Source organism: Grampus griseus (assembly GCF_964374135.1).
Source record: "Grampus griseus genome assembly, chromosome: 13".
NCBI classification, from domain to species: Eukaryota; Metazoa; Chordata; class Mammalia; order Artiodactyla; family Delphinidae; genus Grampus; species Grampus griseus.
This window is the reverse complement of record NC_139007.1, coordinates 17,854,008-17,869,579: the sequence shown is the minus strand read 5'-3', so window position 1 is coordinate 17,869,579 and position 15,572 is coordinate 17,854,008. Positions and strand designations below refer to the sequence as shown.

The following is a 15,572-nucleotide window of genomic DNA, read 5'->3' as shown; positions in this document are numbered from 1 at the left end:
CATGTTCATTTGCTTACGTACTGCCTGTGTCTTATTTCACTCTGCACTGGCAGAGTCGAATAGCGATAGAGACTGTCTGGCTCGCAAACCTAAAATTTTTAGTATCTGGCCCTTTACAAAAGTTGTTTGCCAACTCTCAGTATAGAGGAACATATGCTTTACTGCTGTACTTTACAAAATATTATTCTCTTACTGAATTTAAAATAGCCAAAATCTGTGATGTTTTCTGCATAAGTCTTTATTTAAAAAGCATCTTTACGTTTTAAAATTTCAAAATCTGATTTTAAAATCATATTTTCCTTTCAGCGCTTCTAAACCATCTAGTGATCTCCTGGACCTGCAGCCAGACTTCTCCTCTGCAGGGGCGGCAGCAGCCGCGACACCAGCACCAGCACCACCTTCAGGAGGCGCCACTGCGTGGGGGGGTGAGTGAAACCAGGCAACCATGCCATTTTTCTATTTAGTTGTTTTTATTCAGGCTGTAATTGTTATACTTACCTTCTGATTATCCAAAATGGTGCTAGAAACTCGGGGAGAAAATGTTAAGAATGGCATTGATTGATTGATTGATTGATTGAAATATATATTGAGACAGCGAGACAAAGACAGAAAAAGTACCCATAATACAGTTAAAATATTCAAGTAATCATACCGTTTTTTTAGTTTAAAAGCTGGAACAATGGGAGTATTTTTGCTTTGCTGTTCTCAGATTCTGATTATTTTTAGTAGTTGCTCCCTAGAGATGCAGGCCTTAGAAGGTTGGGTGTTCCCATGAACTTATGGGATTACTCAGAGGCAGCATTTCGAATTTGGTTTGTCCAGATATGGTCTCCTTCATGGATTCCTTTAGACCTTAACTGGTTTTATTCACATTGTATTTGACTTCATGCAGTTGAAATCTGGGATAGATTCTTCTTGGTGCCAGAAAATATCCGTCCTAAACTAATTAAGAGGAATCACACCTAAGTGCTCGATTTCCATTTTATTCATGGATCTTGGGGGAAAAAATTAAGCTTTTATATGTTTTTAATTAAACATATTTAATACCAGTATAAAAATTAAGTTAATTACTGCTTAATTCTCAAAGCTTCACAGAGTTGGTGTTAAATAACATACTCTACTACATCAAACTATCAAAATAAAACATTGTTTAAGTTTGAAAATGGCTCGTAGGAACAACATAGAGGGAAACAACACAGAGGGACTGACACAGGAGGTGTCCCATCATATCTCCCCATAGGAACAGTACTTTGGCAGCCACCCACAGATAAAAGTACCTTTGTGGGAGCTTTGGGATCCACGTAAAAGGTTGCAAAGCCCAAGTGGAGCCCAAGACCAAGAACAGTTGATTTGAGAAGGCAAGCCTACTCCCAGGTGGGAGGCCTGCCAACGCTGGTCCTGGCAACAGACCTGGAAACACTGCCATGCCCCTGTGGACTCACTACAGTCCTGTTTGGCCATGATCCTGCCACCAGTAACATCTTCCAAGGGACCAGGGAGGAGTGTACACACCCATGCCTTGGGTAACAGGCCTCCTGTCCTTGGTCTCAACTGTGGACCCTGAAACTGCCTGTGACCCAGCTCCAGCCTCTCTCAGTCATGGTCCAGGAGCAGTCCTGCCTGCCCAGGGATCCAGCAGGAGACACATCTGTCTGTGCCCCCAGAGGCAGGCCCAGTGACCTTAATCCAAGCTCAGATCCTGAAGCAGCCTTGTGACTAGGCTCCAGCCCCTCAGTCCTACCCACCCAGGGACCTTGTGGGAGACATACTCATCCATGCCCCTATGGGCAGGCCTATAGATCTTGGTCCCAACTGTGGACCTTAAAGCAACCTTCTCACTTCATTTAGCCCCACTTAGCTGCAGTCCAGGGCTAGTCTGGCCTAGCCGGAGACCCAGCAGGAGCTACACCCAGACACGTACCTGGTAACAAGCCCACCATCTCTGAACCCAACTGCACATCCTGAAGTGGACCCTTGTCCCAGCTCCAGCCCTACTAACCAAGGTCGTGAAGGCAGTCCTGTCCACTCAGGGACCAGGAGGCAGGATCTATACCCACCCAAGCCCCTGGTAACAGGCCCACTAACATGGACACTACAGCAGACCCAGAAGCAGCCACATGACCCAGCCCCAACCCCACTCAACTGCAATCCCGGAGTCAGTATCATCAGCCCAGGGACCTGACAGGAGAAGGCCTGCCAAAACCAGTGTTTAAAAACAGGAAGAGGTGTTTGCTCCTTCAGATGCACAGACACCAACACAGGGCTACACAGAATATGAAGAATCAGGCAAACAGACATGACACTGCCAAAGGAAACTAATAAATCTCTAATAACTTACCCTAAATAAATGGAGATCTCTACATAGCTTGATAACAAATTAAAAATAATTATCTTTAAGAAACTCAGTGAAATACAAGAGAACACAAATAGGCAACAAAATTAAGTCAAGAAAAGTATACATGAAAAAAATAAGAAAATAGAAACCATAAAAGGGAACAAAACAGAAATTCTGAATGAAACAGAATACTATGACTGAACTGAAAAGAAAAACTCAGTAGAGAGCTTACTTGATCAGACAGAGTAAAGAATCAACAAACTCAAAGATAGAACGTTAGAAAATAGCCAATTAAAGGAACAAAAAGGAAAAAAAGTGATGCATACAGGACCTATGGGATGCCATAAAATTAATTAATATATGCATTATGGGAGTCCCAGAAAGAGAAGAAAGTGAGAAAGAGAAGAAAGCTTATTTAAACATAATGGCTAAAAACTTCATAAATCATGGGAGAGATATGGACATTTAAATTCATGAAGTTCAAAAGTCTCCAAGCAAGAGCAATCCAAAGACTATTACCTGAGACACAGTATTTAATCAGATTGTCAGAAGTCAAAGAGAAACTTTTGAAAACAACAAGAGAAAAGCACCTCCTCACATACAAGGGAACCCTGATAAAGCTATCAGCATATTTCTCAGCAGAAACCTTGCAGGCCAGGAGTAAGTAGCATGATATAATAAAAGTCCTGAAAGAAAAAAACTGCCAACCAAGAATACTACACCTGGCAAAGTTGTTCTTCAGAAGTGAAGGCAAGAAAAAGACATTACCTGACAAAATCTGAGAGAATTCATCACCACTAGACCTGTCTTACAGGAAATGCTAAAGGGATTTCTTTAAGATAAAACAAAAGGATGCTAAATAACAATGAGAAAATGTATGAAGGTACATCCCTTGAACTACATGAGTTTGAACTGTGAGAGTCCACTTATACACAGATTTTTTTTCCACTAAATATGTAATACACAACTAAACAATACATGGTTCGTTGAATCTGCAGAACTGTGGATATGGAGGACCAACTGTAAATGTATAGGTGGATTTTTGACTGCATGGGTGGTTGGCTCCCATAACCCCTTTGCTGTTCAAGGGTCAACTGTATCAAACTCACTGGTAAAGGTAAATTTGTCGTCAAATTCAGAATACTCTAATACTGTAAATGTAGTAGGTAAATCAGTTTTAACCCTGGTATGAAAGTTAAAAGACAAGAGAATTTAAAATAACTAAAGCTGCAATAATTTGCTACTACATACACAATATAAAAAGATGTAGGGTGGATAATATGTGGAGAGTAGAGAAAGGTAGAAGTGTCCATACTTTTTGTATGTGATTGAAGTTAAGTTGTTATCAGCTTAAAATAGACTGTTAAAACTATAAGATGTTTTACGTAAGCCCCATGGTAAACACAAAGAAAAAAACCTCTACTAGATACTAAAAATAAAAAGGAATCAAAGCATACCACTGAGGAAAATCATCAAGTCACAAAGGAAGAGAGCAAGAGAAGAAGAAAAGAACAAAGGAACTACAGAATGGTCAGAAAACAGTAAACAAAATGACAATAGTAAGTCCTTACCTATAAATACTGTAAATTTAAATGGATTAAATTCTCCTATCAAATAATAGAGTGGTTCAGTGGATGTTAAGAAAAACAAAAAACAAGATCCAACAATCTAGTGCCTACAAGAGACTCCTTTTAACTTTAAGGACATACATAGGCAAGGTAAAGGGATGGGAAAAGATTTGCAGTCAAAGTCTATCACAAGAAACAAAGAAAATCACTCTATAATGATAAAATCAATTCATCAAGAGGGAATAAACATCAAAATATCTAAATATATAAATCAAATATTAACAGAACTGAGGGGAGAAATAGACAACCATACAGTAATAGTGGGGGGCTTCAATATGCCAATTTCAACAATAGATAGATCATCCAGACAGAAATCAGTAAGAAAATAGCAAACTTGAATAACAGTTTACCCCAAATGGACCTAATAGGCATAAACAGAAAATTTCATCCAACACAGCAGAATACACATTCTCCTCAGGTGCACACAGAACATTCTCCAGGGTAGATCATATGTTGGGACACTAAAAATTTCTTAACAAGTTAAAGAAGATTGAAGTCATATCAAGTATCATTTCTGACCTTCAGTGGTATGAAACTAGAAATCAGTAACAGAAGAAAATTTTGAAAATTCACAAATACGCGGAGATTAAATAACATACAGCCAACCAATGGGTCAAAGAAGAAATCAAAAAGAAATTAAAAAGAATCTTGAGACAAAGGAAAATGGAAACACAACATATCAAAACTTACATGATTCTGCAGAAGCAGTTCTAAGAGGGACATTTATAGCGCTAAATGCCTCCATTAAGAAAAAGAAAGATCTCAAATAAACAATCTAGCTTTACATCTCACAGAACTAGACAAAGAGCAAACTTAGCCAAAAGATAGCAGAAGGGAAGACGTAATAAAGATTACAGCAGAAGTAAATGAAATAGAGACTAGAAAGACAATAGAAAAGATCAACAAAACTAAGGGTTGGTTTTCTGAAAAGATAAAATTTCTTACAGCTAGACTAACCAAGAAAAAAAGAGCAACAGCTCAAAAATAAAATTACAAATGAAAGAAGAAACATTATAGCTGATACCATAAAACTACAAAGAATCATAAGAGACTACTGTGAGCAATTTATGCCATAATTGGATAACCTAAAAGAAATGGATAAATTCCTAGAAAGATACAATTGACCAAGACAGAATCATGAAGAAATAGAAAATCTGAACAGACCCATATGAAATAAGGAAATTGAAGCGGTAATCAAAAACCTCCCAGCAAAGAAAAACCCATGACCATATAGCTTCATGGGTGAATTCTACCAAACATTTAAACAGGAATTAATGCCAGTCCTACTCACACTCTTCCCAAAAAATTTAAAAGGAGGGAATACTTGCAAACTTATTTTTTGAAGCTAGTTTTACACTCATTCCAAAGCCATATACAGATACTACAAGAACATAGCTGCAAGAATCCTTCACAAAACATTAGAAAACTGAATTCAGCAGCAAATTAAAAGGGTCATACACCATGATCAAGTGGGATTTATCCCTGGGATGCAAGGATGGTTCAACATATGCAAGTGATACACACCACATTACAGAATGAAGGGTAAAAATCATATGATCATCTCAATAGATGCAGAAAAAGCACTTAACAAAATTTAATAACCTTTCATGATAAAAACTCTTAACAAATTAGGTAAATAAGGAATGTATCTCAACATAATAAAGGGCATATATGACAAGTCCACAGCTGACATGATACTTAATGATGAAAAGCTGTAACCTTTTCCTCTAAGATTAGGAACAAGACAAGGATGCCTACTCTCTCCACTTCTACTCGACATAGTACTGGAAGTCTAAACAAGAGCAGTTAGTCAAGAAAAAGAAATAAAATGCATCCAAATAGGAAAAGAAGAAATAAAACTGTCTCTTCAGATGACATAATCTTATATGTAGAAACCCAAAAGACTCCACCAAAAAACTGTTAGAACTAATAAACGAATTCAGTAAGTTCGGGATACACAATTTATGTACAAAAATCAACTGCATTTGTATACACTAAGAACAAACTATCTGAAAAAGAAATGAAGAAAACAATCCCATTTAGAGCAGCATCAAAAAGAATAAAATACTTAGGAATAAATTTAACCAAAGAGGTGAAAAACCTGTACACTGAAAACTATAAGACATTGATGAAAGAAATTGAAGATACAAATAAGTGGAACGATATCCTGTGTTCATGGATTAGAAGAATTAATATTGTTAAAATGTCCATACTACCCAAAGCGATCTACAGATTCATTGCAATCCCTAGAAAAATTGTAATGGCCTTTTCCTATTAATAGAAAAAAAATTCTGTATTCATACAGACCACAAAAGACACCAAATAGCCAAAGGAATCTTGAGGAAGAAAAATAAGGCTGGAGGCATCAAACTTCCTGAAATCAACCTATATTTCAAAGCTATAGTAACCAAAATGGGATGGTACTGGCATGAAAACAGACACCTCAACCAACAGAACAAGAGAATAGAGAGCCCAGAAATAAACCCATGCATATTCAGTTAGCTAACCTTTGACAAGGATGCCAAGAATACACAACAGGGAACAGATAGTCTCTTTAATAAATGGTGTTGGGAAAACTAGATATCTATGTGCAAAAGAATGAAATTGGAACCTTATCTTACATCATACACAAAAATTAACTCAAATGGATTAAAGACTTAAATACAAGATCTGAAACCATAAAACTCCTTGAAGAAAACAGGGAAAAAACTCCTAGACATTGGTCTTAGCAGTGATTTTTTTTATTTGCCACCAAAAAACACAGGCAACAAAAGCAAAAATAAGCGAGTAAGACTACATTCAAACTAAAAAACTTCTACACAGCAAAGGAAACAACAAAATAAAAGTGCAGCCTGTGGAATGGGAGAAAATATTTGTAAAAAAAAAAAAAACCCCAAATAACTTGATTTTAAAATGGGCAAAGGACATAAATAGACATTTTCCAAACAAGGTATGCAAATGGCCAAAAAGTATATGAAAAGGTGTTCACTGTCATTAATCATTAGGAAAATGCAAATCAGAACCACAGAGATAGCACCCCACACTTGTTAGGATAACTGTTATCAAAAACACAAGAGATAACAAGTGTTTGGTGAGGGAGTGGAGAAAAGGGAACCATTATTCATTGTTGCTGGAGATGTAAATTGGTGCAGCCATTATGGTTTATTTTTTATTTATTTTTATTTTTAATTTTTTTTATTGGAGTATAATTGCTTTACAATGTTGTGTTAGTTGCTGCTATACAACATAGTGAATCAGCTATATGTATACATATATCCCCATATCCCCTTCCTCTTGAGCCTCCCTCCCACCCTTCCTATCCCACCCCTCTAGGTCATCACAAAGCATCGGGCTGATCTCCTTGTGCTATACAGCAGCTTCCCACTAACCATCCATTTTACATTTGGTAGTGTATATATTTCAGTGCTACTCTCTCACTTCATCCCTACTTCCCCTTCCCCATGCCGAGTCCTCAAGTCCATTCTTTACGTCTGTGTCTTTATTCCTGCCCTGCCATTAGGTTCGTCAGTACCATTTTTTTAGATTCCATATATGTGCTTTAGCATATGGTATTTTTCTCTTTCTGACTTACTTCCCTCTGTATGACAGACTGTGGGTCCATCCACCTCGTTACATATAATTCAATTTCGTTCCTTTTTATGGCTGAGTAATATTCCATTGTATGTATATACCACATCTTCTTTATCCATTCACCTGTCGATGGACATTGAGGTTGGTTCCATGTCCTGGCTATTGTAAATAGTGCTGCAGTGAACATTGTGGTACATGTATCTTTTTGAATTATGGTTTTCTCAGGGTATATGCCCAGTATATGCCCAGTGGGATTGCTGGGTCATATGGTAATTCTATTTTTAGTCTTTTAAGGAGCCTCCATACTGTTCTGCATAGTGGCTGTACAACCATCATGGAAAAAATATAGAGGTTCCTCAAAGAATTGAAAATAGAACTGTCACATGATTCACCAGTCTCACTTCTGGATGGATGGAGATCTGCACCCCCATGTTCATTACAGCATTATCCACAATAGCCAAGATATAAAAATAACCTAAGTGTCTGTCAACAGACAAAAGGATATAAAAAAAACACATTGTATATATTCAATGGAATATTAATTATTTAGTCCTTTAAAAAGAAAGAAGTCCTCCTATTTGTTACAGTACGGATGAACATGAAGGACATTATGCTAAGTGAATAAACCAGGCACAGAAAGACAAATATGTGTGATCTCACTTCTGTGTGAAATCTAAACTCACAGATGCAGAAAGTAGAAGGGTGGTTGCCAGAGGCTGGTGGTGGGCGACGGAGGGCAGGGCATGGAATGGGAAGACAGTCAAAGGGTACAAAGGGTCAGTTGTAAGATGAATAAGTTTTGGAGATGTTATATACAGTATGGTTACCATATTTAATAATACTGTATAGTATACTTAAAATTTGCTAAGAGAGTGAATCTTAAGTATTTGCACTACAAAAATACAGTAACTATGTGAGATGATAGATGTGTTAATTTGATTGTGGTAATCTTTTCATAATGTATATGTATATCAAATCATCACATTGTGCATCTTAAATATATACAATTTTTATATGTCACTTATACCTCCATAAACCTGAAGGGGGTGGGGAAAAACAGCACTGGTAAAAGACATTAACTGGCTGATGAGGAAACCGGTAAGATGATAAAGCTGGCTCAAAGAGAGTTTTGAGGAACTGGGTATTTATAGACATTTGAAAGGAAATGTTAAAATAAGATGGCTAGGTTAAGTACAAAACTGGTTAATGTCCAGTAGAGCAGTAAAAATCATGTCTTGAGGTTATCTTTTCTCCCAGACAGAGCATCACTAGCAGACAAGAACTGTAACTCAGTATATCATTTCAGAATCAGAGTCCTTAATTAACAGTTAAATTGCAGCATCAAATGAAGATACATTTCCACAGGTAATTAAATAATCCTTGGATGAGTTTGGTAAACATTGGCAATATAACATCAACACTACCTGCTATGATCTCTTGGTTTTATTTCCAAGTTTTTGTGGTAACAAAGTAAGCAAAAATAACTACTTGTGAAACAGAGTTGCTAACTATATTTATAAGCATTTAAATATTGGTGCTTTTCCATTTAAATACTTAAAACTTCTCCTTTGTTGAAATGTTCAACTCCTAAGCCTATAGCTATCATTTTCTTAATAAAAATTTTCTTTCAGCTACACTTAACTTTATTAAATTTCAATTGGTAAAGGAAAATATTTTTGTTGAAGAGATTTTATAAGGGCCTTCTGGTTTTCATGTTTTTTCATTCTGAGCTTCATCTTTCAGAAATGTTTGATTATTTCAGTTTACTAATAATTTTCATTGCCATGGTATCTTATACAGTGTATCATGTTTTCCTGTTTATTTAAGAATGCTTCAAATCCATATCCTTAAATCAGGTTTTCTCTGTCATAAAATTCATATAAATGACTTTCATAGAACTTTTATAATTTAAAATTTAGTATTAATTATAAATTTGTAGAGTTATACAAAATTTTTTTTCACTATTATATGACTGTGTTAACAATAATTCTCTCAACTAATTAAATCAGTAGATTGTTCACACTGTAATTTTTAGAACTTATTAAACATTTAGTTGTTTAGTGATTTAGAACTTGAATGAATAAACAGTGAAATTGTAAACTGTCTCCTTTCACTGTATTCTCCAGCATCAGACTGAAGAGAAATTGTGTCCTTTTTGTTTGATTGGTTTGTTTGGCACCAAAATAATAATAAATGAAAAAGAAAATCCCTTGGTGAAATCTTTTTAAATTGCATTGTAACATTTTTATTTATATTCATCTTCAAGTACTTTTTGCTAAGACACATTATAAGGAATAAGTTATAATAACCAACTTTATTATAACACATTTCAGTCTTTACTTGTTAGGAATAAATAACTGTTGATGATTGAAACATTGAGGTGTCAGTGGATATAGAAGAAAGCAGATTAGTGTGGTTTTAACCAGGGCTGTGCAGTGTGGACCCGCAGTTTGTGCCTTGCCCAAAGGCAGGTCGAGGGGCCTGAAATTCAGCCTGCTTTCTGATAGCCAAACTATGGGCTTTTTTCGTCCTTGAGGAAGAAGTAAGTGCTTTTCCTGTTCCAACCTGCTGGCCCAACAGGAGCACTTTTTTATAATTAATACAAAACACATTATAGTGTATGAAAATGTTGGCTTAGGACCTGATGGTTAGCATTAGTCTTTTGTCTCAACAAAATATCTACAGCTCCTTTCATAGCAGTAGAAAAGTCAGCTGGGGAGAAAAATACTAATAAGTAAATTCTCTCATTCCTAAGCAAAACAGTAAAAATTATAAGCCTTAAGAAATTCAAGTAGGGAATTCCCTGGTGGTCCAGAGGTTAGGACTCAGCGCTTTCACTGCCAGGGCCTGTGTTCAGTCCCTGATCGGGGAAAATAAGATCCCACAAGCCTGCGCACACGGCCAAAAAATTAAAAAATAAAATATGTATCTTACTTAAAAAAAGAAATTCAAGTAAACTAGTGAAATATGAAATTGATAAATGTTACCTTCAGTTTACATTTATCCTATAGATACCCAGTCATATTTGAAGAGGTGCTAAATTGTTACCAGTATGTTTTGGCTCATTTGACTAAGCAAAAAATTAAATACATAAAACCACTTTCTCAGTCTTGTTTGATAAGATCACTTTACTATTATTGTAGTTTATTTGAATTTTGTGTAACTAGATGGTAAAATGCAAACTCTAAAACTCCTTAGACCTATTTGGATGTTCTTATCCGACCATAGTGATAGAGGATTTCATTTTCAAATGACTATGGCCACATCAGTTGTTTATAGGTTTCTCTTGGGGGTTCTGGGTATGGATGAATATTGCCATTTTAGGGGACGTATTGTAAAGGATAGTATTTCTTGTCATTGGTGTAAACCAAATTTTAGCAAATTCATATTTTAGTAAATTTAATTTAAATAGTGCATATTCCATGTGGCATTCTGCCAGCCAGTAATGAACCTGGAAGTATACAGAGTGCTTTTAAAATTCCTACCTTTCTCCCCATAAAAGGGAGAGTGTTTTTTTCCTTCATAATAAATTCACCTCTCTGCACAAACAAATGAGTGTGTGTGTGTTGTACTTCTATGCATCTTAGAAGTGGAAAATGCGTAATTTTTTATTGTAAATGCTTGAAGTGAAATTTCTACTTTTTGAGAAATACAGAATTACTGCTAGGGTTTAATTAGAGTTAATAGACTTAATAGAAGTTAATTTACACATGCTGGAATGCTCATCAATATTATGTGATCACTTGACTTTAATAGTTTCCATGAGAAATATTAGCTACAGTACAAGCAGTTTTTGTGACCCATATTACCATTTGCTTGTTAATTAGATCTGGGGGGGCACATCTGCAGGCTGTCTTCAAACACATTCATGTGTACACACACACACACACACACACACACACACACATGTACACATGCTCTCTCTGAAAGATTTATAGAAGCTTTGAAATTCACAGTCCTATAATGAAAAATTATTATTTAACTTAAATGTTAGTTACTGCTATTTTTTATTGAAGTATAATTGACATGCAACATTATATTAGTTTCAAGTGTACAACATAGTGATTCAACATTTATACACATTGTGAAATGATCACCACAATAAGGCTAGTTACCATCTAAGCTATTGCTATTATTAACTTTTATTATTGAGCATTTGATATGTTCTTGGTATGGGCGAGCACTTAAATAAATTAACACATTTAATCTTCATAAAAACATGAAAAGTTCAGCTCCATCTCACAGCACAATATAGATTTCCTTGTTCATTTAGTTGTAGCTCTGTTTCCTTGGTTACAGGGAATATTTTCTAGCAATTTCTATAATACAAACAACTCTGATCATGTACTACTTGCAAATGGATTGAACTCTTATGCTGAAGTGGGGTTTTTTTGTATAGTTTAATCCTCTATAAAAAGTAGCAGTTTTGAGAATATTTAATAACCATCCTCATCATCTTGTAATAGGGACTTGCTTTTATAGTAGAGAAAATTTTGCGTAAAACAAGGAATATATAACAAATTATATTTCATCTAGAAAATTAAGATTTTGGAGACTAACACCTGTGGTTTCCAAGAGTGGAAAAAATTTTCAACATCAGTTATCCACCAATATGCTTAATCATTGTACATTTTCCTAGGAAATTTTACTTTCCATCTTCCATCATATCATTCTCATCACCCTCTATCTGAACAAAACACTAGTTAAGAGCAAGGAACTAATATTTTAATCTTTCATACCTCTTTTTAAAATCTTTTTAACTCTCTCTCCTTCTAGTACACATAAACAGTCTTCTCCTTTCTCACTTACCAAATGTATGAAATAAATTACCTGTCCCCTGTGATAGACAATGAGAGGTCTGGAAGTAGACAATGAGAGGTCTGGAAGCTGTTAAATCACATGGCTCTTAGCTCTTCTGCTAAGTCACACTGCAGCTTGAAGTAGCCATTGATAAGGGCAGGGCTACGGAGAGCCCCACCAATGCCAGGAGAAAAGAGAATCCAATCTCTCTGGCTTCTGATGACCCACTTTGGTTTCTAATGAATATTTTTATTTATATTTTTTATTTTATTTTTTTAACATCTTTATTGGAGTATAATTGCTTTACGATGATGTGTTAGTTTCTGCTTCATAACAAAGTGAATCAGTTATACATATACATATGTTCCCATATCTCTTAGGACTTAGGACTGTAGAGTAACAGTTGTATTGGGCCAGGTCCGGTTGGCTTGAGGAATGATTGGAAGGACCTTCTACTTCTCAGGATTTGGGACCTGGACACCTAACAGCAGAAAATACCCTAGCCCTACGTCAGCTATTCACTAGGCGTACATTCTAAAATTTAAAAACTATTTCTAATGTCAAGAGCTCTATGTGCTATAATTTTCTAATGTTGCTATGAAATATGTAAGATTTAGTTTTAGGAAGAGCCTTGATTATCTTAGTGGATCTGTAGAGTGCTTTACCTAATATTTATTGGGTCACATATTGCATAGTTAAATTAATATGATAATTTTTTTCTTCCAGTTTTGTTGAGACATAATTGATGTACAGCACTGTAAGTTTAAGGTGTCCAGCATAATGATTTGACTTGCATACATCATGAAATGATGACCACAATAAGTTTAAGTGAACATCCATCATTTCATAGAGATACAAGATTTAAAAAAGAGAATTTTTTTTTCCTTGTGATGAGAACTCTTAGGATTTACTCTCTTAACGACTTTCATGTATAGCATATATAGCATGGTGTTGATTATGTTTGTGATGTTGTATATTATACCCCTAGTACTTTTTTATCTTATGACCGGAAGTTGGTATGTTTTCACTGCCTTCATCAAACTCCTTCATTCTTCCCCTGCCTCTGATAACCACAAACCTGACCTCTGTTTCTATGCATTTGTTTGTTTGTTGTTTTGAACTATAATTGACCTACAACACTGTTAGTTCCCATTACATAACATAGTGGTTCAGTATTTCTATACATTTCAAAATCATCACCACCGTAAGTCTAGTTACGATCCATCACCATACAAAGATAGTACCTATTAATGACTGTATTCCCCACAATACATTTCATCCCCATGACTCATTTATTTTGCAACTGGAAGTTTATACCTCTTAATCTCCCTCACCTATTTCTCTCCTACCCCCGAACCCCTCCCCTCTGGCAACCACCTGTTTGTTCCCCAAATCTGTGATTCTGCTTCTGTTTTGTTGTGTTTGTTCATTTGGTTTGTTTTGTAGATTCCACATATAAGTGAAATCATACAGTGTTTGTCTTCCTCTGACTTATTTCACTTAGCATAATCATCTCTAGGTCCATTCACATCGTTGCAAATGGCAAATATGGCTAAGTAATATTCCATTATCTATATGTAGACACATACCACATCTTCTTTATTCATCTAGTGATGGGCACTTAGGTTGTTTCCATATCTTAGCTATTATAAATAATGCTACAGTGAACATAGGGGTGCATGTATCTTTTCTAATTAGTGTTCTGATTTTCTTTGGATAAATACCCATGAATGGAATTGCTAGATCACATGGTCGTTCAATTTTTAATTTTTTGAGGAATCTGTATACTGTTTTCCATAGTGGCTGCACCAGTTTACATTCCCACCAACAGTGCATGAGGGTTCCTTTTCATCACATTCTCACCAACACTTGTTATTCATTGTCTTTTTGATAATAGCCAGTCTAGCAGGTGCGAGGTGATATCTCACTGCAGTTTTGATTTTAATTTCCCTGATGATTAGTGATGTTGCACATCCTTTCATGCGTCTGATAGCTATCTTGTATGTCTTCTTTGCCCATTTTTTAATCAGGTTGTTTGCTTTTTTGATGTTGAGTTGTATGAGTTATTTGTGTATTTTACATATTAACCCCTTGTTGGATATATCATTTTCAAATATCTTCTCCCATTCAGTAGGTGGCCTTTTCATTTTGTTGATCATTTCCTTCACTGTGCAAAAGCTTTCTAGTTATGTAGTCCCATTTGTTTGTTTTTGCTTTTGATTCCCTTGCCTGAGGAGACATATTCAGAAGAATATTACTAAGACCAGTGTCAAAGAGTATACTGCCTATGTTTTCTTCGAGAAGTTTTATGGTTTCAGGTCTTACATTTAAGTCGTTAATCCTTTTTTTTTTTTTTTTTTTTTTTTCGGTACTCGGGCCTCTCACTGTTGTGGCCTCTCCCACTGCGGAGCACAGGCTCCAGATGCACAGGCTCAGCGGCCATGGCTCACGGGCCCAGCCGCTCTGTGGCATGTGAGATCTTCCCGGACTGGGGCACGAACCCATGTCCCCTGCATCGGCAGGCAGACTCTCAACCACTGCACCACCAGGGAATCCCTGCGCCACCAGGGAAGCCCTCCATTTTTAACTTATTATTATACATGGTGTGAGAAAGTAGTCCAGTTTGATTCTTTTACCTGTAGCTGTCCAGTTTTCCTAACATCATTTATTGAAGAGGCTGTCTTTTCCCCATTGTATATTGTTGCCTTCTTTGTTGTAGATTAATTGCCATATAAGTGTGGATTCACTTTCTGATAGTTCACTCTTAATATATAGAAACTCAACAGGTTTCTGTATATTAATTTTGTATCCTGCAACTTTACTGAATTCATTGTGAGGTCTAGTCGTTTTTTTGGTGGCATCTTTAGGATTTTCTATGTATGGTATCATGTCTTCTGCAAAGAGTGACAGTTTTACTACTTCCTTTCCACTTTGGATTCCTTTCATTTCCTTTTCTGATTGTATGATTGCTATGGCTAGGAGTTCTAATGCTATGTTGAAGAAAAGTGGCAAGAGTGGGAATCTTTCCCTTATTCCTGATCTTAGAGGAAAAGCTTTCCGCTTTTCACTGTTGAGTATGATGTTAGCTGTGGGTTAGTCACATGTGGCCTTTATTATGTTGAAGTATGTTCCTTCTGTACCTCCTTTGTTGAGAGTTTTTATCATAAATGGATGTTGAATTTTGTCAGAAGATTTTTCCCCGTCTATTGAGATGATCA

The 15,572-nt window shown here is 36.0% G+C and overlaps 1 protein-coding gene across 1 annotated transcript in view; it reads left to right on the top strand.

Moving 5' to 3' along the window:
- SNAP91 (synaptosome associated protein 91) overlaps nt 1–15,572 on the top strand; it is a gene marked incomplete at its 5' end in the record, with an annotated part of 156,294 nt that overhangs the window by 95,290 nt on the left and 45,432 nt on the right. Inside the window, one exon of the mRNA XM_082669274.1 lies at nt 307–425. Within this exon, the coding sequence (XP_082525400.1) occupies nt 307–425 (119 nt within the window). The remainder of the gene's footprint in view (nt 1–306; nt 426–15,572) is intronic.